The 22,276-nt window shown below is 42.4% G+C and overlaps 2 protein-coding genes across 10 annotated transcripts in view; both read left to right on the top strand.

Annotated features, from left to right (window-relative positions):
• Nucleotides 1-548: 548 nt before the first annotated feature.
• On the top strand, nucleotides 549-12,048 carry LOC126994479 (Golgi to ER traffic protein 4 homolog). 8 transcript variants are annotated; one of them, XR_007749206.1, is made up of 9 exons: nucleotides 549-683; nucleotides 2,183-2,261; nucleotides 2,766-2,860; nucleotides 3,573-3,709; nucleotides 4,473-4,611; nucleotides 5,283-5,429; nucleotides 6,024-6,175; nucleotides 7,116-9,410; nucleotides 9,547-12,048. XR_007749206.1 is itself a non-coding variant. In XM_050853798.1 (8 exons), exons 1-8 carry the CDS (start codon nucleotides 574-576, stop codon nucleotides 7,244-7,246), a joined length of 990 nt encoding a protein of 329 aa, XP_050709755.1. In that variant the 5' UTR covers nucleotides 549-573; the 3' UTR covers nucleotides 7,247-12,048. The 8 variants fall into 8 exon arrangements, 1 of the variants encoding a protein (XP_050709755.1); XR_007749213.1 differs by having other exon boundaries at nucleotides 7,116-9,908; nucleotides 10,102-12,048; XR_007749210.1 differs by having other exon boundaries at nucleotides 7,116-9,908; nucleotides 9,973-12,048.
• A 1,837-nt stretch (nucleotides 12,049-13,885) lies between these two features.
• LOC126994475 (endothelin-converting enzyme-like 1) overlaps nucleotides 13,886-22,276 on the top strand; it is a 19,620-nt gene continuing 11,229 nt past the window's right edge. The window contains exons 1-8 of one of the 2 annotated variants that reach the window (XM_050853796.1): nucleotides 13,886-13,954; nucleotides 16,443-16,814; nucleotides 17,547-17,653; nucleotides 18,472-18,584; nucleotides 19,053-19,175; nucleotides 19,822-20,078; nucleotides 20,759-21,323; nucleotides 21,509-21,564. In XM_050853796.1, coding sequence (XP_050709753.1) covers nucleotides 16,515-16,814; nucleotides 17,547-17,653; nucleotides 18,472-18,584; nucleotides 19,053-19,175; nucleotides 19,822-20,078; nucleotides 20,759-21,323; nucleotides 21,509-21,564 — 1,521 coding nt within the window. In that variant the 5' untranslated portion in view covers nucleotides 13,886-13,954; nucleotides 16,443-16,514. Of the gene's footprint in view, nucleotides 13,955-16,442; nucleotides 16,815-17,531; nucleotides 17,654-18,471; nucleotides 18,585-19,052; nucleotides 19,176-19,821; nucleotides 20,079-20,758; nucleotides 21,324-21,508; nucleotides 21,565-22,276 lie in introns of both variants that reach the window. The other variant, XM_050853795.1, reaches the window with a different exon arrangement.

The following is a 22,276-nucleotide window of genomic DNA, read 5'->3' as shown; positions in this document are numbered from 1 at the left end:
TCAAAAGTCCTTATTTCTCACATGACTGGTTTAAGTATGCACACTCATAAGTTAATTAGAAGAAATATTACACTATTTTCATTATCACTCGAACGTCAGAATATAAAACCCCGTATTTCTCACATGACTAATCTTACTACATACTATCAGACTAAGGTAAAATTTCGCAACATTACAGGATTTTCATTATCGCTCGAACACTAATGGAGAAAGATAAAAAAAACTTTAGAATGATAGCCAATATATCAAAACCCCGTATTTCTCACATGGCTAACTTTACCACATACTATCAGACTAAGGTAAAAATTCGCAACATTACGGTATTTTCATTATCACTAGAAAACTTAATTAAGGGAGAGAGATAAGAAAACGTCAGAATGATACCCAATATTAAAACCCAATATTTCTCCCATGGCTAACTTTACTACATACTGTCACACTAAAGTAAAATTCCGCAACATCACGGTATTTTTATTATCACTACAACACTTAACATAGAGAAATAAGAGCCGTATAGCCCATTTTTTAAAGCTCTCGAGGTGCGTGAAGGAGTTCGCGTCACTGTAAACAAACATGGCTCCGGCGGGGAAGGGAGTCTCGCGGGTCTTGTCCAAATTAAAGTGCTCGGTGGAGGAGGGGCGCTACTATGAGGCCCACCAGATGTACAGGACGCTATACTTCAGGTGTGTGCAGGGGGAGGTACATGTGGCTCTAGTGACAGGTGTGGGGGCTCGGCGGACAGGTGTGTGGGGAGGCACTGGGCTCTTAGCAGTGTGAGGGCCATGTGGAGCCTGCCGAGGGCCACCTTAGGGTCACTTGAGGGCCATTGGAGGTGTGAGGCACTGGGCAGGCACGTGAAGGGGTTAGGTGCCACTGGAGACGAGGGCCAGAGGAGGAACTGTTTTTTAGGTTATTCTCAAGATCATGTTTTATATATTTTTTTGAGCCCTGTTGATAAGTTTTTGGGGTAATATTGAGGAAAGTGTAGCCTACTAATTTCGAGATGCTGACTGCTTATTTCTGGAGTAAATATGATGCTGTTGATCATGGAGGTTGTATTTCTCTCCGCAAATGACATAATAATTGATTTTTCAATGCTTTTTTTTCCCCCGCCGCTGCTGCCGCAAAATAGCTTGCAGAGAGTTTCAACCTGGGGGATGAGTGAGAAATTGGGTTTTTTGGGTGGGGGAGCATATTTAAACTACTCCAACCGAACTTTACAACCTGACAGCTAATGGGGGGCCCCTTGACCCCCCTTCTAACCAAGCCCCCCCCCTGGACCCCCCCAATATATGCCACTTATTTCTGCAAAGAGATATTTCTCACAACACTGGCTGGACCGCCGCCAAGCCGCCGCATATGGGGGTGCTACGTCGTGCTTTATAGTTCAATTAACATTTTTACATCATTATATCAGTTTCCTTTCTCTTTTCCGGAAGTTACTTGTTACTGCACTGCATTCAGGGACCAAAAAGAAATCCATGTTGGAAGTATTAACTTTGCCAGAGGTGGCTATGGTTTCCTCATTATTATCCAGTTTTTGGGGAATTTATCTTATTTTTTCATGTTTTGGCAAATGTTGAAGAAAGGACAGCCACCTCCTGTGAAGTTAATACATACATGATGGATTTTTTATTGGTCCCTCAATGCAGTGCAGTAATGAATGACTTACAGAAATAGAAGGGGGATCAAGTGGGGCGGATAAGTAGCTTACGATTGGTTGTTAGGTTGGGTTGGTTTAAATTTATTAGGAATGTGGTGTGGGCAGCGGAAATATGCAGTGTGGGATGGGACGGGGCGGCGGTGGGGGTAGGTTCACTACACTGGTCAGTGATCATGGGTGGGAGTGGGGTGGCGGCGGATGCACCTCAGGCATTGAAAAGTCAATCATTTAGTTTAGGTTTCCGGAAATAAAAAGCATCATATTTTGCTCAGAAATAACAGTCAGTGTCTTGAAATCAGTGGGCTACCCTCTCTTTAACAATCTATTAATAGTGACATTTGAAGTCTTATTTGAAAAACGTCCGCAATTAATTAATGCATTGCTGTGACAAACAATATACGTAATGGTGATGAGTTACTATTATGGCAGTGAAAGATTACTATCATCTACCATCTACTCACATATCTCCCTCAGTCAGTATGCATCACCTATCCCACTAATTTCTTCGTTTTCTTTTAGGTATTGCAGTCAACAGAAGTACGCTGAAGTCCTTGATCTCTTATACGATGGTGCTTCACTCCTCTTAAGACATGAACAGGTAAGATGGTAACTAAATTCTTACTTTTATGTGTATTGAAATTGGACTCCCAGGCTCAAGAATAATTTAAGATAAGTTTAAACTGACAACCAATTTCTTTCTGTTATATATTTCTTGGATAAAATCTTACAACATCAAAAGTTTTAGTGTATATGAGGCATTTGGATAAGGGGCGTAAGGGACAGAGGCATTTTTTCTAGTTTGCAATGGGAAAGGAAGAACTAAAATAAATAGCACGGGAAAAGTGAGCTTCGGTACACCAAATACAAGGTCACTTTTTCCTTGCAAATGGTATATTGTTCTTCCTGGGATGTGTAGCCTGCCTTTTCCTGTGCAAATAAGAAAAAATGGCTTTGCCCTTACACCCCTTCTCGACAGGACGCCTCATATATCTTACAGCATCAAAGGTTTTCACACATATGTTTATTATTACTAAAACTCTTCATAAGGAGGTGGTAACGTGTGTAAGGCATCATATAACATCTCTTTTTCAATGTTCTGCAGCAAACCAGTGGAGCGGACTTGGCCCTGTTGATGCTGGAGGTGCTGGAGAAGTCAAGAACAGAACCCTCGGAGGAGAACATCACAAGAATAGCCAGGTGGGTGACGGGAGGGCTTGGATGTCGTTTTCCCTGTTTTGTCTTGTTTTTCTTGTCTGCCTAAGTGAGATATGGTTGTTATTTTTTTCATCTTTTATTCTGTTTCTTTTTCTACCTCTTCCATTTCTTCTTCGTCCTTTTTGTCCTGTTTTTTTATATATTTTTTATGGCTCAGTGGAATATGACTTACTATGGGTGACGAAAGGCTTATATGTCTTTTTTCTGTATTCCTACTTTTTTTTATATATATATATGTCTCAGTGAAATATATCTGTTACAGTTTCATTTTTTTCTTTTTGTACTATGTCTTCTTTTTTATCTATATTTCTTCTTCTACATCTTCAATATTCTTCTTTTTCGTCTATTTTTTGTTTCCTCTTTTTCCTGCTCTTTCTTTGTTTTCCTTCTCTTGCACCTCTTCTTTTACTTTTACTTTTTTCCTTTTCTGTCTCCTTTTCTCTTTCCTTTTCTTTCTCTTCTTTTTTCCTTTTCCTTCTCCCTTGCTATTCCCTTTTCTTTCTTCTTGTTCTTGTTTTTGTCTGTGTTCTTGTTCTCATTCTTCTACTGCCATATCTTCTTCTATTATTTCCATATCTTCCTCTCTTCATCAGTCCCTTAGTACTGAGACACACACTCCCTTCATCACTTCCACTTCATCATCTTCTCGTCATCAGTCTAAGCTAACACTCACCCCCATACTCTCCCTCCGCAGCCTCTTCAGTCTCCTCAGTCATGGCAGCCCCGAGCGCCATCAATACCTCGTGCGTGCCGTCAAGTGGTCATGTGGGGAGCTACACAAATTGGGCCACCCGAGACTTCACCAACTCCTCGCCCAAACGCTGTGGAAGGGTGAGTGACGAGCCTTACAGAACGAGTCTTGTAGTGTTACCCTAGCGTCATATTCTTTGACATTCATCAGCCCCCAAGCACATATTTGGTGAGGCTTTCATAGGAGTGGTGGGCATTTCCAGGGATAGTTTTATGACCCTGGTGGTAGTTTGACCCTTCCTCTGTACCTCGAACCTAAAAGAGCCCTCATTTCAGCACCCAAGAACACATATTTGGCAGGGCTTTTGTAGGAGTGGTGGGCATTTCCAGGGGTAGTTTTGTGATCGTAGTGGTAGTTTAACCCTTCCTCTATACCTCAAACCCAAATGAACACTAATTTCAGCACCCAAGAGCATATATTTGGCAGGGCTTTCATAGGAGTTGTGGGCATTTCCATGGGTAGGTTTGTGATCCTGTTGGTAGTTTGATCCTTCCTCTGTAGCATGAACCTAAAAGAACACTAATTTCAGCACCCAATCACATATCTGGAAAGGGTTTAGTAGGAGTTATGGGCATTTCCAGGGTTAGTTTTGTGACCCTGGTGGTAGTTTGACCCTTCCTCTGCACCATAAATCTAAAACCAAACTCATTTTGGCACCCAAGAACACAGGGCTTTTGTAGGAGTTGTGGGCATTTCCAGGGGTAGCTTTATGAGCCTGGTGGTAGTTTGAAACTTGTGCTGTACTATGAACCTAAAATATCTTCCATCTCCTTTCATAAATCGTCTATCCTGGTATCTCCCTCAGTCAGGACGTGTCACCTAACCTAATACTCTCCCCCACAGAGAAGAACTACGGGCCCGCACGCTACCATTACTTGAGGTCAGAGGACGGGGGCGGTTGTGCTCACATGCTGGTGGAGCTGCACTTGTTGAGAGGCTACCCCTCGGAGATTGACCTCTTCCTTACCCAGGCGGTCCTCCAGTAAGTGTTGGGTGTCTTGTACTACACTCAAGGCATGGTTTAGCACCTCAGTTAATTAAGAGAGAGGAAGAGGGAGGAGGATATGTACTCTTATGCCAGATTAAGGATATGTTAGAGAGACAAGTTAATGGCAGTTAATAAACCTCAATCAAGGGAGAAGAAAGAGAAGGGAAAGAATAAGAGAGAATGACTTCTTGATGGTGTTTTGTTATCTAGGGGTTAAGGCAGAACTGATGAGCAGCCAGAAAAGATGAGGGTCAGATTTTATGCTTCAGTTTGTGGAAAGGAAGGTAGAAAATGACATGCTGTTAGATATAGGAAGATAAAGAGAGAGATGCCATTGAGTGGATGAAACTGAAGCATGCAGACAAGTATCAAGCCCTCCAAGAATAAATGAAAAGCTTAGTGAAATGTAAAATGCATAAACTATGATTTCAGATATCTATGTCTGTAAAAGGTAAAGAGTTTGCAAACAATAAGCATAATGAAACTACCAGTGGACCTCTATAAGCACTTTAGTTCCAGGTTCTTGTGTCTGCAGAAGAAGGTACTATATAAATAGGCCTCAAAGAACAGGTGAAACGAAACTGTTAGTGAAGCGTAAACTACTTGATAGATAAAATAAGCGAAACGAAACTACCGGTGAACCTCTATAAGTGCTGTAATTCCAGGTACCTGTGTCTGCAGAAGAAGGTCGCAGCCTCAGAGGTTTTCGAGACCTACACCAAAAGACATCCCAACATCACCAAACAGAGAGGTCCCCCTTTCATCCTGCCCCTCCTCAACTTCCTCTGGCTCCTCCTCTCCACAATTGAAAGGTTAGACACACACACACACACCTCAAACTATTTATATATATATATATATATATATATATATATATATATATATATATATATATATATATATATATATATATATATATATATATATATATATATATATATATATATTTTTTTCAGGAATAGTGTGGTTAGTGAAGTTTTGTTTGTTTGTTGGTTTTTCAATGTTGTTTTATCTGTCTGTCTGTCTCTTCTTTCTTTTTTTCTTCTTTTTTTATTTCCTCTTTCCTTTTTCTTTTTCTTCATTGCATTGTTTCTTATTTCTTATTTTCTCCTTTCTCATTTTCTTCCTTTTAATTTTCTCCTGTCTCATTTTCTTCTTTCTCATTTTCTCCTTTCTCATTTCCATATTTTCTCATTTATTTCTTATTTCTTATTTTCTCCTTTCTCATTTTCTTCCTTTTAATTTTCCTCTTTCTCATTTTCTGAACTTCTCTTATTTTCTTTCTCATTTTCTCCTTTCAACTTTATTTTCATCTTTCTCATTTTTTCTTCCTCATTTTCCTCTTTCATTTCCTTACTTCTCATTACTTCCTTCCCCTTTTCTCATCCCTCACCTTCTCTCCTCAGCGGCAAGGTTGCTTACTTCACCGTTCTGTGCGAGCAATACCAGCCCAGCCTAAACAGAGATCCCTCCTACCGAGAGTACCTGGATCGCATCGGCCAGCTCTTCTTCAACCTCCCGGCCCCCAAGCCTCAGACTGGGCCGGGCGGAATATTTGGTAAGCCTCCGCAAGGTTATATTTTAGGTCAAGTTGTGGTCATAAGGTTAGGTTTCACTCTTATGCTTTTGGTAGAGAGGAAAAAAGGAGACATAAGGGAAAATTTGAAATGGGAAGGAAAGGAGAAAGAAAAAAAAGGAAAGTTAACCTGGTAGCTGTGGGGATCATGTTTCTTAAAGGCCCCTCTAAGCGAGAAAAAAATCATCACTCACGCAAACCATTTCATAATATATATCAACGCATTTGTGATCAGTTTATGCATCATCTATTTTGGGGGGTTTATATCATGGCAGAAATTTGTCCCGTCACTGCTACACGGTAAAGCCACAAATTTGGCCCGTCGCTGCTACCAGGTTAAGGAAAGGAAAGTAAAAAAGAAAAGAAAAAGAAGGAATGGAAAGGAAGGAAGAGAAAAAGTAAGGGAAAGGAAATTATGAAGGAGAGGAGACATAAGAGAGAGAGAGAGAGAGAGAGAGAGAGAGAGAGAGAGAGAGAGAGAGAGATCACAACAGTACGATAGTTATTTCCCTTCTGTTATTGACAATGATGATGATGATATGTTGAAAATCTAAAGTCTTTAAACATCATTAATTCCTTCTTTAAATTCACCTCTCATTAACATCCTCCAGGTAATGTTATTGATGATGGTGATGATGGTGTCAGAAAACTATCCTAAAACACCATTAGTTAATTTCTTCATTAAATTCACCTTCCGTTATAATTTTCCAGGTAATATATTTCTTTGTTAAAAATTTATCCTGTATCATTTTTCAGGTAATTACTTCTTCATTAAATTCATCTTCTATTATTGTTTTTCATGTACTTTATCAATGCTTTAAATTCTTCCTCTGTTATCGTATTTCAGGTAATCACTTCTTCGTTATTAATCATCTTCCGTTTTCATCTTCTTCGTTAACTTCCCCCTCTCGTCGTCTTCCAGGTAACCTCCTTCAGGGCCTTCTCGGGGGCGGCCTCGGGGATGACGACTCCGAGGACGAGGGTCACATGGGGGCCGCCTCATCCTCGTCCTCGGCCCAGGCGGCGCCGCTGACCTCCGAGGAGCTGGACTAATGCAGCTCTGCCATAGGGTTGTTAAGTGCTTTACCTTTTCTCGGCGGCTGAGTGTGCTCTCGGCCGCCCCTGTACAGAGCAGCCGTCTTTTCTAACAGTCCGGAGGCGATCCTTATGCAATGTACATTACGACGAGACCTTCCACTAAGGCCTTTTGTATAGACATTGCACAGGCTTTCTTGATTTACATTATATTGACTTTTCCTCTCCTTCTCTTCTAACTAACCTTATATTGACATTTTTCCTTTTCTTTCCTTCTCCTTTTCCTTCCTAACTAACCTTAACATTATTATGAGACCTTCCCTTTTGTATAGATATTGCACAGGCTTTCTTGATTTATATTATTTTGACTTTTCCCCTCCTCTCCTTCTCCTCTCTTCTAGCTAACCTTTTATTGACATTTCTCCTTTTCCTTCCCAACTAACCTCAACATTATTATGAAACCTTCCTCTAAGCCCTTTTGTATAGATACTGCACAGGATTTCTTGATTTACTGTTCACTGGCTTGTTTTCATTTCTTTCTTCTTGTTTTCCTTTCCCTTTTCTTGTTTTTCCCTCCCCTCTTTCAGTTTTCCTTTCCCTCTTCTCGTTTTCCTTTCCCTCTTCTTGTTTTCCTTTCCCTATTCTTGTTTTCCTTTCCCTCTTCTTGTTTTCCTTTCCCTATTCTTGTTTTCCTTTCCCTCTTCTTGTTTTTCTTTCCCTATTCTCGTTTTCCTTTCCCTCTTCTTGTTTTTCTTTTCCTCGTCTCGTTTTCCTTTCCCTCTTCTTGTTTTCCTTTCCCTCTTCTTGTTTTCCTTTCCCTCTTCTTGTTTTCCTTTCCCTCTTCTCATTTTTCCTTCCCCTTTTCTCATTTTCCTTTCCCTCTTCTTGTTTTCCTTTCCCTCTTCTTGTTTTCCTTTCCCTCTTCTTGTTTTCCTTCCCCTCTTCTTGTTTTCCTTTCCCTCTTCTTGTTTTCCTTTCCCTCTTCTCATTTTTCCTTCCCCTTTTCTCATTTTCCTTTCCCTCTTCTTGTTTTCCTTTCCCTCTTCTTGTTTTCCTTTTCCTCGTCTCGTTTTCCTTTCCCTCTTCTTGTTTTCCTTTCCCTCTTTTTGTATTCCTTTCCCTCTTTTAATTTTCCTTTCCCCTTTCTCGCTTTTCCTTTTCATTTTTCTCAGCTATCATTAGTCCAAAAACCTTCCTCAATTGTCATTCATATAAACATTGCACAGATTTTTCTTGATTTGCCTTATTAACACTTCTTCTTTTCCTTCTTTTTGTCCTTCCATCTTCAAAGTTTTCTCATTCATCTCCTTCTCCTCCTTGTCCTTTCTAACTAATCTCAAGACCCTTCAGCAACATTTCAACAGAGACCTTCCACTTAAAGCCTTTTGTATAGACACTGCTTAAGTTTTCTTCATTTACTGTATTGAGACTTTTCATTTCCTTCCTATTCCCCTTCTCATCATTCCCAACTAACTTTAAAAGCCTTTCACTAACATCACTTAAGAGACCTTCCACTAAGGCCCTTAATATCGACATTGCACATTTTATCTTGATTTACCATATTACGACTTTTCTTCCTCCTCCTCCTTCTCCTCGTCCTTCCTAACTAACCTTAAAAACCTTTCACTAACATCACCACAGAGACCTTCCACTAAGGCCCTTTATATCAACATTGCACAGGTTATCTTGATTTACCATATTACGACTTTTCTTCCTCCTCCTCCTTCTCGTCCCTCCTAACTAACCTCGAGAGCTGTCAGTAACATTCAAACTTCTTGTCTTGTGTGTGTCCTATGAAAGACTATTTAAGGCAGTGTTAAGGAGTATTTATGCATGGATATCATCTGTGCTGTCAGTCAGTCGGTCAGTCAGTCAGTCATGATAGTCCCACTAGACAGAGAGCACTCATATTTATTATACTTGCTGCCAATGAGTTCGTCCCTTCAGGCTCATCCCTTCCCTGGAGAGGTTATTGATTGGTTGATGTGTGGTAGGAGGTCGTGGGTGATTGGTTGCCAGTGTTGCGTAGAAAAGACAACCTAAGGAACGGTGAGTGTTGAGAGATTGAAGTTGGTTGGGTAGGAATAATAAATGAACCAATGATGTATGTTAGGAGGTCGTGGGTGATTGGTTGCCAGTGTTGCGTAGAAAAGACAACCTAAGGAATGGTGAATGTTGAGAGGTTGAAGTTAATTAGCTGGTCATTTTGGTTGGGTAGGAAAGATAACCGAACCAATGATGTGTGTTAGGAGGTCGTGGGTGATTGGTTGCTAGCGTTGGGTTGAGAAGATAACCTAAGTATGGGTGAGTGTTGAGAGATTGAAGTTGGTTGGTTGGTCATTTTGGTTGGGTAGAAAAGATGACCTGACTAGTGACATATGTAAAGGGGTTGCAATTATAGTTCATCAGCTGAGGTTGTTCGTGTTAGGTAGAAAAGACAACCCAAAAAATTATGTGCTTCGAGGTTGCAGTGCATAATGACTGAGGCTGCAATTTTTGACATCAAACAAAGTAAGAAGGTGAGGGATGGGGGTGAGGTTCAGGGGACAAGACAGTTAAGATGGCAGTTCAAATTGATGCTCTGAAATAAGAATGTGAGGGCTACGGTGAGGTTTAAAGGACAAATTGACTTGAGTTTTTCCTGCCAGTGCTAAAATAAGAAGGTAATGAATAGGGTGAGGTTCAAGGGATGAGTTGGAGTTTAAACTGACACTCTGAAATAAGAAAGTGAAGGTTGGGGTGAGGTTTAAGGGATGAGTTGGAGTTTAAACTGACACTCTGAAATAAGAAAGTGAAGGATTGGGGTGAGGTTTAAGGGATGAGTTGGAGTTTAAAATGATGCTCTGAAATAAGAAAGTGAAGGTTGGGGTGAGGTTCAAGGGATGAGTTGGAGTTTAAAATGACGCTTTGAAATAAGAAAGTGAGGGATTGGGGTGAGGTTCAAGGGACGTGCAGTTGGCAGCGACTATAGTAGAGGTTTCTGAAGTTTGTAAATAGTCCCGAAGACAGAGATTATTTAGACACCCTAGATTTTGCTACCAAGATCACTGTTGTATAGAAGTCACTAGGTTTGTTTTGACAGCCATATATTTATTGTTCTTTTAAGTTTTTTGTAAGACATGCCATCCATCAAACTACTACTACTACTACTACTACTACCAAACCAATGCAAGATATAATAACAAACACAAAAACAAACAAAAAAATTATAAAACTCCCCTAATTCCTAATATTCCACGCAGGTCATAATGTTTGTAAATTCCTTTTTGGGGGTGTGTGGGACGCGTTTGACTGTTAGTTTGTACGTGCTTTTCGAATTAGTACTTGTATCAGGGGAGGAAAAAAGACCTTGAAAATTGAGGTTACGGCGAACGATTACCAGAATTGTGGCGCCCCTGCTGAAGTGAGGGTGTGGAATGTGTTTGGGGTGTCTGGGGTGCATGGAGGCATTGTCTGGTGTTTACAAGGGGGTGTGGGGAGAAGGGAGGAGGTTGAGGGGTGTCTGGGGAGGGAGTGTAAGGGAGTGTGGGAGGCTACATGTCAACGCAAAAGATGTGACACAAGAATGCTCCCTCTTCCTCTTGATGGACTCCTCCCCAACAGACTCTTCCTGCCACTCCCCTTCCCCATCACACTTCTTTACCTCCCCTCCCTCATCAACGCTCCCTCCCATTTACATCTTTCACGCCTTTCCTACTATATCGATCTTGAGACATCACTTGCCTCACATCGACCAACCATTGAGGCATCCTTAGGCAACTTTTCAAACTAAATTTCAAAGACATTCTGGCATTACGGTCAAATTTTTTACACACATGTGCCGAGGAAAAGTACAGAAACAGTTAACTTCAATCGCAATTTTCTCGTTTTCTTGTGGGTGCCGTAACTTCACTTCAGCAGGGAGAGCCACATTTATGAATCAGGAAAAAAATGAAGGGAAAATTGAGAGTACTGTGAGACCTGATACTTTTTTCCTCTGATGCAAGTACTTATGTGAAAGGTGTGTGTATAAATTGTTGAACGTACAGTTGGTAAAGAGAGTACCGAACATCCTTGGGCCGACGGAATGGAATCTGAGTGCAATCTAAGGTGTTGTGTTGGTTAGGTTGGTATCAGTGGCTTGACTCCATTAGTACCAACCTTATCATCTGCCCTCCTCCACCTCTCCTTTTTCTTCTCTCTCTCTGCTTCCCTTCCCCACTAATTTCACTTCTCCCTCTCTCCCTCTTCTCCCCTTTTGGCATTCCCTTCACTTTCCCATCTCTTCCTCCCTCAGTTTTTCTTTTTCCTTCTTCCTCTTTCTCTTCTTCTTCTCTCTCCATGCCTAATCTAACTGTATGGTCTATCTTCTCCCATTCTTGTGGTCTGACTTTCTGTGATCCTTCTCTATCTTTCTCGGTCCAGTATTAAACCTTCCTATATTTCAAACACTTCCATATCTTGTTGCACTGTTCCTCATCTTCTGGTAGGGTTTTTTGTTGCTGTTGTTGTTATTTTGCCCTTGAGCTGTGTCCCTTACTGTAAAAACTATCTTACATACCCCCCAAAATTAACTATCACAACATGTCTAAAGATTCATTTCAGATTCTATTCAGTCGAGTCAAGGGTGCTAAATACTTTTTTTGCCGACTGTGCGTAACTCGTGTGTGATTTATCGGTCCGAAAACGTTTGTGGAAATGGGATGTTGATATTTTTCCTCTTTTTGTATCTTGTAAATGTTTCTATCCTAGGTAAGGCGACAAAAAGTAAAACATATCTGCGTTATGTTGTGAATCGGCTGTACATACTGTATACTAAATAATGCAAACTGATACTGGTGTGTAGCGAGTGTTTTTGTTCCTTGTTCCCTTGACTTACAGAGATGGTGAAGAGAATGAAGGAGAGGAAATAACAGGAGTAAAAAATCTTAGAAATTTTGAGTGAAGTGAAGGAAAGGGAACTCTAAAATACTGATGGTGTCGTGGTTTTTGTTCCTTGTTCCCTTGACTTACAGAGATGGTGAAGAGAATGAAGGAGAGGAAATAACAGGAATGAAAAATCTTAAGTACGGCAACAGTTGATTTTGAAGCGAAGGAAGGAACGGGCTCTCTTAAAATAATGCAAACTGATACTGGTGTGTAGCGAGTGTTTTTGTTCCTTGTTCCCTTGACTTACAGAGTTGATGAAGAGAATGAAGGAGAGGAAATAACAGGAATAAAAAATCTTAAGTACGGCAACAGTTAATTTTGAAGTGAAGGAAGGAAAGGGAACTCTAAAATACTGGTGTGTAGCGAGTGTTTTTGTTCCTTGTTCCCTTGACTTACAGAGTTGATGAAGAGAATAAAGGAGAGGAAATAACAGGAATAAAGAATCTCAAATATGGCAACAGTTGATTTTTAAGTGCAGGAAGGAATGAGAGCTCTTAAAATTATGCAAACTGATACTGGTGTGTAGCGAGTGTTTTTGTTCCTTGTTCCCTTGACTTACAGAGATGGTGAAGAGAATGAAGGAGAGGAAATAACAGGAATAAAGAATCAAATACAGCAACAGTTAATTTTGAAGTGAAGGAAGGAACAGCTCTAAAAATACTGGTGTGTAGCGAGTGTTTTTGTTCCTTGTTCCCTTGACTTACAGAGATGGTGAAGAGAATGAAGGAGAGGAAATAACAGGAATAAAGAATCAAATACAGCAACAGTTAATTTTGAAGTGAAGGAAGGAGCAGCTCTAAAAATACTGGTGTGTAGCGAGTGTTTTTGTTCCTTGTTCCCTTGACTTACAGAGATGGTGAAGAGAATGAAGGAGAGGAAATAACACAATAAAAAAATATGAAATTGTGATGACAGTTAATTGGAGGAAAGGGAATATGACAAAGGAGAGAAAATAAAAGGAATAAAAAGAGAGAAAACAATGGTAATGAAAAATCTTGTGTGTGTGTATGTTTGTGTGTGTGTGTGCGTGTGTGTGTGTGTGTGTGTGTGTGGTGCAGTTGTACTCATAATATATTGAGTCACACACACACACACACACACACACACACACACACACACACACACACACAGCTAACACACACACACACACGCACACACACACACACACACGCACACACAAATGATATGTAAGTTAAGGCCCAGAGACAAACAAACAAACAAGCAAAAAATTATACCCTTCCTTCTTCCACGATAAATAAATAGAAATAATAATAATAATAATAATAATAATAATAATAATAATAATAATAATAATAATAATAATAATAATAATAATAACAATAATAATAATAATGATGATCATGATATACACAATGCTAAGAAAAGAAGTTAATAAAAGAGAGAGAAACACACGGAAGGCGGAACAGAACCGATCAAACATACAAAAGACTGAAAATTTATTACTGTCTCTCTCTCTCTCTCTCTCTCTCGCGGTAGGCAGAGAGAGAGAGAGAGAGAGAGAGAGAGAAGCAACAAGTAGCCAATGACGAGAGAGAATGAACAACAGCGATCGGTGGGTGGCTGAGGGGGTCAAAAGTGGGCGTGGTCAGAATGGGCGGGCGTGGGCGGAGGAGGAGGGCGGGGGATGAGCAGCGTGGGGGTGGGGCGGTGGGGGTGGATGAAAAAGACTCCTCTCCTCCCTCCCTCCCTCTCTCTCTCTCTCTCTTTCCCTCTCTCTCTCTCTCACTTAGTTAACTTTATGAGGTTGTTGTGAGAGGTGGAGTGTGTTAAGTGGTGTGGGATGTTGCGTGTGTGAAGGTAAGTGAGTGCGTGTGTGTGTGTGCGTGTGTGTGCGTGTGTTTGTGTGTGTGTTTAGCTTTGATTCTCTTCCATGATTTCTTTCTTTCTCTTTTAACGGTTATTCTCTCTCTCTCTCTCTCTCTCTCTCTCTCTCTCTCTCTCTCTCTCTCTCTCTCTCTCTCTCTCTCTCTCTCTCTCTCTCTCTCTCTCTCTCTCTCTCTAACCCTTATTTTCTACTCCTTGTTCCTCTTCCTCCTCTTCTTTCCTCCTCCTCGATCCTTTTTCTTCCCTTCCTTCCTTCCTTCCTACCATCCCTTCTCCTCTTCTATCCTTCCTTCTCCTCTTCTTTCCTCCTCCTCCTTTCTCTTCCCTTCCTTCCTTCCTTCCTTTCTTCTTACCATCCCTTCTCCTCTTCTTTCCTCCTCCTCTCCCCTTCCCTCCTCCTCCTTCTCCCCTTCCTTCCTTCCTCTTCATCCCCTCCTCTTCCTTCCTCCCTTCCTTCCTCTGCATCTTCCTTCCAAGCTACGGGTCACTGGCCAGAGGGAAGGGGAGGGAGGGAGGGAAGGGAGAGGAAGGAAGGGGAATGACCTCTATCCTCTTGTCATTCTTGTTGCCCTTCCCCCGACCAAAAGGGGGGAGGGGGGGAAGGGGAGGGGGGTCAAGAAAACGGTTTGTGTGTGCGTGTGTGTGTGTCAGTAGTAGCAGTAGTAGTAGTGGTAGTAGTAGTAATAGTAGTAGTAGTAGTAATCCTTCTCTTCCTTCATGGCTTCCCGCTCTTCCTATACCTCCTTCCTCCTTTCCTCTTTTCCTCCTTCTCTCCTTCTTCTTTCCCTCTTGCTTCCTTCATTTCCTTTCTATACTACCCTTCCTAACTCCCTCCTTCCCTCCTTCCTTCCTTCAATTCATCTTTTCCCTCATTCTCTTTCACCTTCCTTCCCTTCTTTCTTCTTTCCTCCTCTTTCTCTCTTCTCACAAAACCATCCTTCTCTTTTTCCTCCCTTCCTTCCTCCCTTTCCTCCTTCCCTTCCTTTCTCTTTCTTTCTTCCTTTTTTCCTTCCCTCCTTCCTTTCCTCATCCCTTCCTTCTTTTTCTCCTTTCCTTCCTTTTCTTATCTTTTCCTTCTCTCCTTCCTTCCTTCCTCCCTTCATCCTGCATCTTCCTCTCTTCCCCCCTTCCTCAGTCCCACGGGGTTTATGCAATCAAAGAAAGACTCCCTTTATTATGCATTCAGCCCCCTGGGACCTTCTCTCTGGCGGGGTCTGGCCTTGACTTGGGGTCTGGAGGGAGGTGGGCTAAATCCTTGGGTCTACTTACGTTCGGGGGTCAAAATCTGGGGTATAATTGGGTGTGGCTTGGCTGAGGGGTCTGGGGGCTAAATCCTTGGGTCTACTTGGGTTTGGGGGTTGATATCTGGGGTCTTACTGGATTTGTCTGAATATTTGGGGTCTGACTTGTATTTTGTATGGTATAGGGACTGATTTCTGGGGTCTAATTTGGTTTGTCTGAATTTCTGGGGTCTGACTTGTGATTTGTATGGTCTTGGGGATAATTTCTGGGGTCTGTTTTTAGTATTAGCAGAACTTGGGGGCTAAAAAGATGGTAATATGGGTCTGACTGGTTAATTATTGTTTTTTCGTGTTGGTAAAGCAAGGGGCTGAAGTTTGAGGTCTAACTGGGCTGTTTTGCATTGGGGTTGACTCTCGGGGTCTAGAAACATGCAAATATGGGTCGGATTAAACGGCTGGTTGGGTCTGACTGGTTATAAGTCCACTTCGGTCAAGCGTTGGGTCTGACTGGGTCTAGAAATATATAGGGTTGACTCAAGGCTTCAATCTGGGTCTGTTTGCGTAGGTCTGAATTAACTGGGTCTTGATTGGCCTTATCTAGGGTCTGTCTTGGGGTCTGGAGAGGGGCTGGAAGAGATTAAAGGGATGGAAAGGGTCTATAGTAAGGCTTGGAAAGGGTTTAAAGGGCTGCAATGGTCTGAAAGGGGACTGAAAATGGCTTGAGAAGGGTTATGAGGGGTTGGGAACTGTGTGTGTGTGTGTGTGTGTGTGTGTGTGTGTGTGTGTGTGTGTGTGTGTGTGTGTGTGTGTGTGTTGCCCCAGAAAGATTTATCGGAGAAGTTTAATGAGTGTTCTGTTGTACCCGCTTTGCACTGAGTAGTAGTAGTAGTAGTAGGAGTAGTAGTAGTAGTAGTAGTAGTAGTAGTAGTAGTAGTAGTAGTGGTGGTGGTGGTGGTGGTGGTAGCAGAAGTAGTAGTAGGAGTAGTAGTAGTAATAGTAGTAGTAGTAGTAGTAGTAGTAGTAGTAGTATGTGATTTACGAGTATGTTTAAAGAAAAATCAATGCCTGTCTGTGTCTGTCTGTAAGTCTGTCTGTAAGTCTGTCCGTCTGTTAATCATAAAAGAACGAAAAACAGTCGAGAGATAAATCAAACAAGACGTAAAAGTTATCTCCATCTCCATAAAATTAAATTAAGGCCGAAAAAAAAACTAAAATTCCAGAGTCCATCCTTAAAACCGGACCGACTGACTGACAAAGAAAACGGAACTGGCCGACGACACGCATCACAGAAAATGGGCGACACGTGCCTCAAGATAACCCGAGAACACTCACCCACGCATGACAACGAGGAAAATGAGGAAAACAACCCCATCACGCGGAGGAAAAGAACGAAAACAAGGAAAAGGCTCATGTTTGCAAGCGTGACTTTCGTGGTAAGCGCCGTGGCCATCCTGTCCGTTGCTGCCATTGGTCTGTTCTCCCTCCTTCTCATGACGTCATCGCGCGCTGGGAGCCAATCAAAACTGGGGAAAGCTATGACGTCAGAGCCTGTGGACCAATCAGAGAAGAGGCTGCACATTGAGAAGAGAGAAGTGAGTTAGCGGTGTGTGTGTGTGTGTGAGAGAGAGAGAGAGAGAGAGAGAGAGAACTTCCCTTTAATCTTCAGTAATATCCTTCACCTCACATAAATAGGAACCTTTCAGGAATCCTTTGACATATCCTACACCGGAGTCCTTCATAGGAGAGGTAGGATGAAGGATATAGGTACACACACACACACACACACACACACACACACACACACACACACACACACACACACACACACACACACACACACAGGTAATTTTATATCCTGTCTGTCTGTCTGTCTGTCTGTCTGTCTCTCTATCTGTCTGTCTGTCTTTTTATCTGTCTGTCTGTACCTGTCTTTCTATCTCTCTGCATTTGCTGTCTTCCTGTCTAATTGCTTCTGTCTATCTTCCCGTTTTGCTGTCTTTTTTCCTTTCGTGTCTACCCTTCCATCTGTTTATTCTGTCACCTACCTGTCTATTTCTTGCTTTCAATCTCTCCTTTCTTTTTTTCGTTTCCTCCCTTTTTATGTTCTTCCTCTCTCTCTCTCTCTCTCTCTCTCTCTCTCTCTCTCTCTCTCTCTCTCTCTCTCTCTCTCTCTCTCTCTCTCTCTCTCTCTCTCTCTCTCTCTCTCTCTCTCTCTCTCTCTCTCTCTCTCTGTTTACCTGCCTCTTCTTCCTTTCCTCACCTTTCCTCCGTTTAACCTCACCTCCAACCTGTCTTTCCCTTCGTCGGAGGCCGCGGGGCACCAGGGGGCGTGTCACGAGGACCTTTGCCTAACGAGAGAGTGTGTCCACGCGGCCTCGACCCTCCTCAGCCACATGGACGAGACCGTTGACCCCTGCGACAACTTCTTCAGGTAATGGTTAAAAGGTGTTCTTTAGGTCATGTATGGGAGGACAGGTAAATGCAGGTGTAGGGGAGTCATATATATGTGAATAAATCAAAACAGGTGTGTAATAAAGCAGGGAATGAGTGGCATATATGACTTTTTGGTGGTTCTTCAAGTAATAGCTAATCTTGCATGTTTTGGGGTCATATATAAGGGGACAGGTGTTGACAGGTGTACTAGTCATATACGTAGAGACAGATCAATACAGGTGTGTGATTAAGAGGGAAATGAGTAATATATATATGACTTTGGTAGTTCTTCGAGTAAGGGACAACTTTGCATGTGCTTTTTGGTCATATATAAGGGAACAGGTGCTGACAGGTGTGTGAGTCATATATGAAGGATAGATCATAACAGGAGTGTGAAAAATCGAGAAAAGGTTGAAATATATGAGTTTTTGGTGTTTTTTTCGGAATTAGCTAAACTTGTATGTGTTCTTGTGCCATATATAAGGGGACAGGTGTTGACAGGTGTGTGGGAAGGTGTGTGGGTGATTAATTAGTGTGTGAAAAAGGTGATATATATGACTTTTTTTGTGTTCTTCAAGTAATGGCTAATTGTGCTTGTGTTCTAAGGTTATATATAGAGGGAACAGGTGTTGACAGGTGTGTGAGAAGGTGTGTGGGTGATTAATTAGTGTTTTTGAGAAAGGTGATTATGACTTTTTTGTGTTCTTCAGGTAATGGCTAACTGTGCTTGTGTTCCAGAGTCATATATAAGGGGACAGGTGTTGACAGGTGTGTGGAAAGGTGTGTGGGTGATTAATTAGTGTTTCTGTGTTCCAGGTACGCGTGTGGAGGCTGGATGGAGAGGAGCGAGCATCATGTGTCGGGGGATGAGCTCTTTTATAGTGTCGTGTTCAGCGTACTATCGGAAAGCGTTGACAGAGAGTTGAAAGGTGGGTTGGTTACACACACACACACACACACACACACACACACACACACACACACACGCACAGGCCTAATGCAAGAATTGATATATTGAGCTTAAATTGGTGACATGCGAGCTTGATCCAACCTATCTATCTGTTTATCTATCTATCTGTCTATCTATCTATCTATCTATCTATCTATCTATCTATCTATCTAACTAACTATCTATCTATTTATCTATCTATCTATCTATCTATCTATCTATCTATCTATCTATCTATCTATCTGACTAACTATCTATCTATTTATCTGTTTTTTCTCTCTTTCTTTCTTCCTGTCTTTTTCTCTCTTTCCCTCTCTTTTTCTTTCTTTCTCTATCTTTTTTCCTTCTTTCTTTCTCTTTCCAACTTTCTTTCTATCCATATATCCATCTATCTATCTATCTTTCTCAATCTATCTATCTATCTATCTATCTATCTATCTTTCGGCAGAGCTGCTGAGGACGGGAGGAGCAGTGCCCGAGGATGTGCTCCGGAGCAAGCCCTACGAGGACCTGTTTCTCTTCTACCGACGGTGCAACGAGGTGGACCACGGGAGCCCAGACATGACGCCAGGTGTGTGGGGTGGGGTTTGTGGCGTTGGGGGAAGGGAGGCAAGGGGGGAGGGGGAAATTAGTTATCAATCAGAACGTAATCTCTCTCTGCCTCTCTTTCTCTCCCTCTCTTTCTTTCCTTTCCTTCCTTCCTTCCCTTCCATTTTCTTCCTTTCCTTTCCCTGTTCTTCCCTTTCCCTCCCCTTCCTTTCCTTTCCGTTCCCTACCCTTCCCTTCCTTTCCTTTCCTTCCTTCCTTCCCTTCCATTTTCTTCTTTTCCTTTCCCTGTTCTTCCCTTTCCCTTCCCTTCCTTTCCTTTCCGTTCCCTACCCTTCCCTTCCTTTCCTTTCCGTTCCCTACCCTTCCCTTCCTTTCCTTCACTCCCTTTCCTTCCTATCCCTGTCCTCCCCTTCCCTTTCACCTTTCTGTCTCTGTTCTTCTGTTTGCCTGAGTCTGAGTGTCTGTCTGTCTCTCTCAGTGAAGGCTGTTACATCATTCACCAGTGAGAGGGATGAAAGAGTGTATACATTGTCAACTCTTGCATTAGGTTTCTCCGCTACTGGAAGAGATGAAAGACTAAAGACACTGTTAATTCTTGCATTAGCTGACCCCCTTCTGCAAGCCCCCACTCCAATACTCAAGGACTTCATACCCTTTCCCTTACACAGTTCACGAAGCACTAAGGGAGCTCGACGCCTTCCAAGTGGGCACCCCCTTCGACGCCTCCTCCTGGGACCTCACTCGCGCCCTCCTGCAGCTCTTCAAGATAAACGGAGCTCCCCTTTTCGACGTGATGATCGACTCGGACGTGAAAATCGCAGGAAAGTTTGCGATCACCATCACGTCCCCTCGGCATTTTGGTCTCTTCTCCCGGCTCAAAGGACGCCCCCCAAGCCTCCGTAGGAACCCCCAAGGACTCCAGGAGGTAAGGATGCGAGGGTGAAGGTGTGTAGGATGTCCCTTATATGATTTTTTTTTTTTTTTTATACCATTCCTTTCTACATTTCGTTCTTTTTCATTAACTTTTTCCTCCAATTCTTTTTCCTTTCTTTTCTTTCCCTTCCTTTCCTTTTCATTCCTTCCCCTTCCCTTCCATGTTTTTCCTTTCCTTTTCCTGCTCTTCCCTTTCCCTTCCCTTCCTTTCCTTTCCTTCCTTTCCCTTCCCTATTCTTTCCGTTCCTTTCCCTTCCCTTCTCTTCCTTTCCCTTCCCTTCCATTTCCTTCCTTTCTTTTTCTTTCCTTTCCTTTCCTTTCTTTCCCTTCCCTGTTCTTTTCTTTCCTTTCCTTTCCCTTCCTTTACATTCTCTTCCCTTTCATTTCCTTTCCTTCTCATCCTTCCCTTCCCTTCCCGTCCCTTCCATTTCCATTTCTTTCCTTTCCTTCCCTTCCTTCTTTCCCTTTCACCTCTATCTCCATTCTCCATCTATTTCCTTTCCTTCCTCTGCAATGCCTCCTCCTCCTCCTTTCTATTCCTTTCTTTTCCTTCCCTTCCTTCTTTCCCTTTCACCTTCATCTCCTTTCTCCATCCATCTTCCTTTCCTTCCTCCGCAATGCCTCCTCCTCCTCCTCCTCCTGCTCCTCCTCCTCCTATCTATTCATCCCCAGTACATGACGACGAAGGGAAGACAAGTGTTATTCGGCGCAAGAGCTGACGATACTGAGACGACGAAGGCGATGCTGGGACTACAGACGAGGACGAAGACGAAGGGGAAGACGAGGAGGAAGAAGAGGGCGAGCTTGTATCGACACGCACCCCTCAAGGCTATCCAAGGGCGTGACTCTATAGGAAATCTTGTGGTGTCCCCTGACCTGAACGAAGAGGAGAAGGAAGAGGAGGAGGAAGAGGAGGAGGAGGAGGAAGAGGAGGGTATAGAAATGGTAACAGACGAAGAAGAAGAAACAGTAACAGGAGAAGAAGGGACAGATGACTCCTCCTCTTCCTTTCCCTCTTCCACCTCCTCTTCCTCCTCCTCCTCCTCTTCCTCCTCCTTCACCACTACTCCATCTCCATCACCACCTATCTCTTCATCCACCACCACCTCCACTACCACCACCTCTAGAAGCATCCACTCCACTGCTTCACCCACCATCACCTCCACCACCACCACCACCATCACCACCACAATGGGATATGAAGATGATGGTGAAGGAAGTGTAGAATATGATGACTGTGAGTATATAATGATGGTGATGATACTACTACTACTACTACTACTACTACTACTACTACTACTGATAATAATAATACGCCAGCTTATTCCTTTTCTTAACTTTCTATCACATAATATCTTTACTTTGATTTATCGTTATCATTACTATTGTCATTACTATTAATTTCGTAATCTATTTTGGCAGATACAACGACAACGCAGCCGCCAGTTAGCAGAAGAATGGTGTATCGTATGTTTAAGGTAAGATTCTGTACACTGCTTAAAAACACACATACGACTCTCTACTCTTGCTCATCCCTATGCTGTCCCAATCCCCTGTGCAAGAGTTAACCAGCACCTTCATTCTTTCATCGCTTTCTTCACTTGTAAACTCTGGATCAGCCTTTTTAAAATGCACACACAACTTTCTACTCCAACTCATCTCTATGCTGTCCCAATCCCTTATGCAAGAGTTAACCAGCATCTTCATTCTTTCATCGCTTTCTTCACTGGTAAACTCTGGATCAGCCTTTTTAAAATGCACACACAACTTTCTACTCCAACTTATCCCTATGCTGTCCCAATCCCCTACGCAAGAGTTAACCAGCATCTTCATTCTTTCATCGCTTTCTTCGCTGGTAAACTCTGGATCAGCCTTTTTAAAATACACACACAATTTTCTACTCCAACTTATCCCTATGCTGTCCCAATCCCTTATGCAAGAGTTAACTAGCATCTCCATTCTTTCATCGCTTTCTTCGCTGGCAAACTCTGGACTAGCCTTTCAGTGTCTGGATTCCCCCCTACTCCTCCTCCTCCTCCTCCTCCTTCTAATCACTCTTCCTCCTCGTTTTCCTTCTCTACCGCCACCTCCTCCTCGTCCTCCACAACCTTCCTCCTCCTCTTCCTCGTCCTTCAACTTCATCATAATCCATTCTCCTCCTCCTCCTCCTCCTCCTCCTCCTCCTCCCCA

The sequence above is a fragment of the Eriocheir sinensis genome, chromosome 7, assembly GCF_024679095.1.
Source record: "Eriocheir sinensis breed Jianghai 21 chromosome 7, ASM2467909v1, whole genome shotgun sequence".
NCBI classification, from domain to species: Eukaryota; Metazoa; Arthropoda; class Malacostraca; order Decapoda; family Varunidae; genus Eriocheir; species Eriocheir sinensis.
This window is presented reverse-complemented; position numbering and strand designations above follow the sequence as displayed.

Coding starts and splice junctions, on each gene's coding strand:
- LOC126994479 (XM_050853798.1), top strand. CDS start 574: ATGGCTCCGGCGGGGAAGGGAGTCTCGCGGGTCTTGTCCAAATTAAAG. Junction 3,710..4,472: donor CGCCCAAACGCTGTGGAAGG/GTGAGTGACGAG, acceptor TCTCCCCCACAG/AGAAGAACTACGGGCCCGCA. Junction 4,612..5,282: donor CTTACCCAGGCGGTCCTCCA/GTAAGTGTTGGG, acceptor CTGTAATTCCAG/GTACCTGTGTCTGCAGAAGA.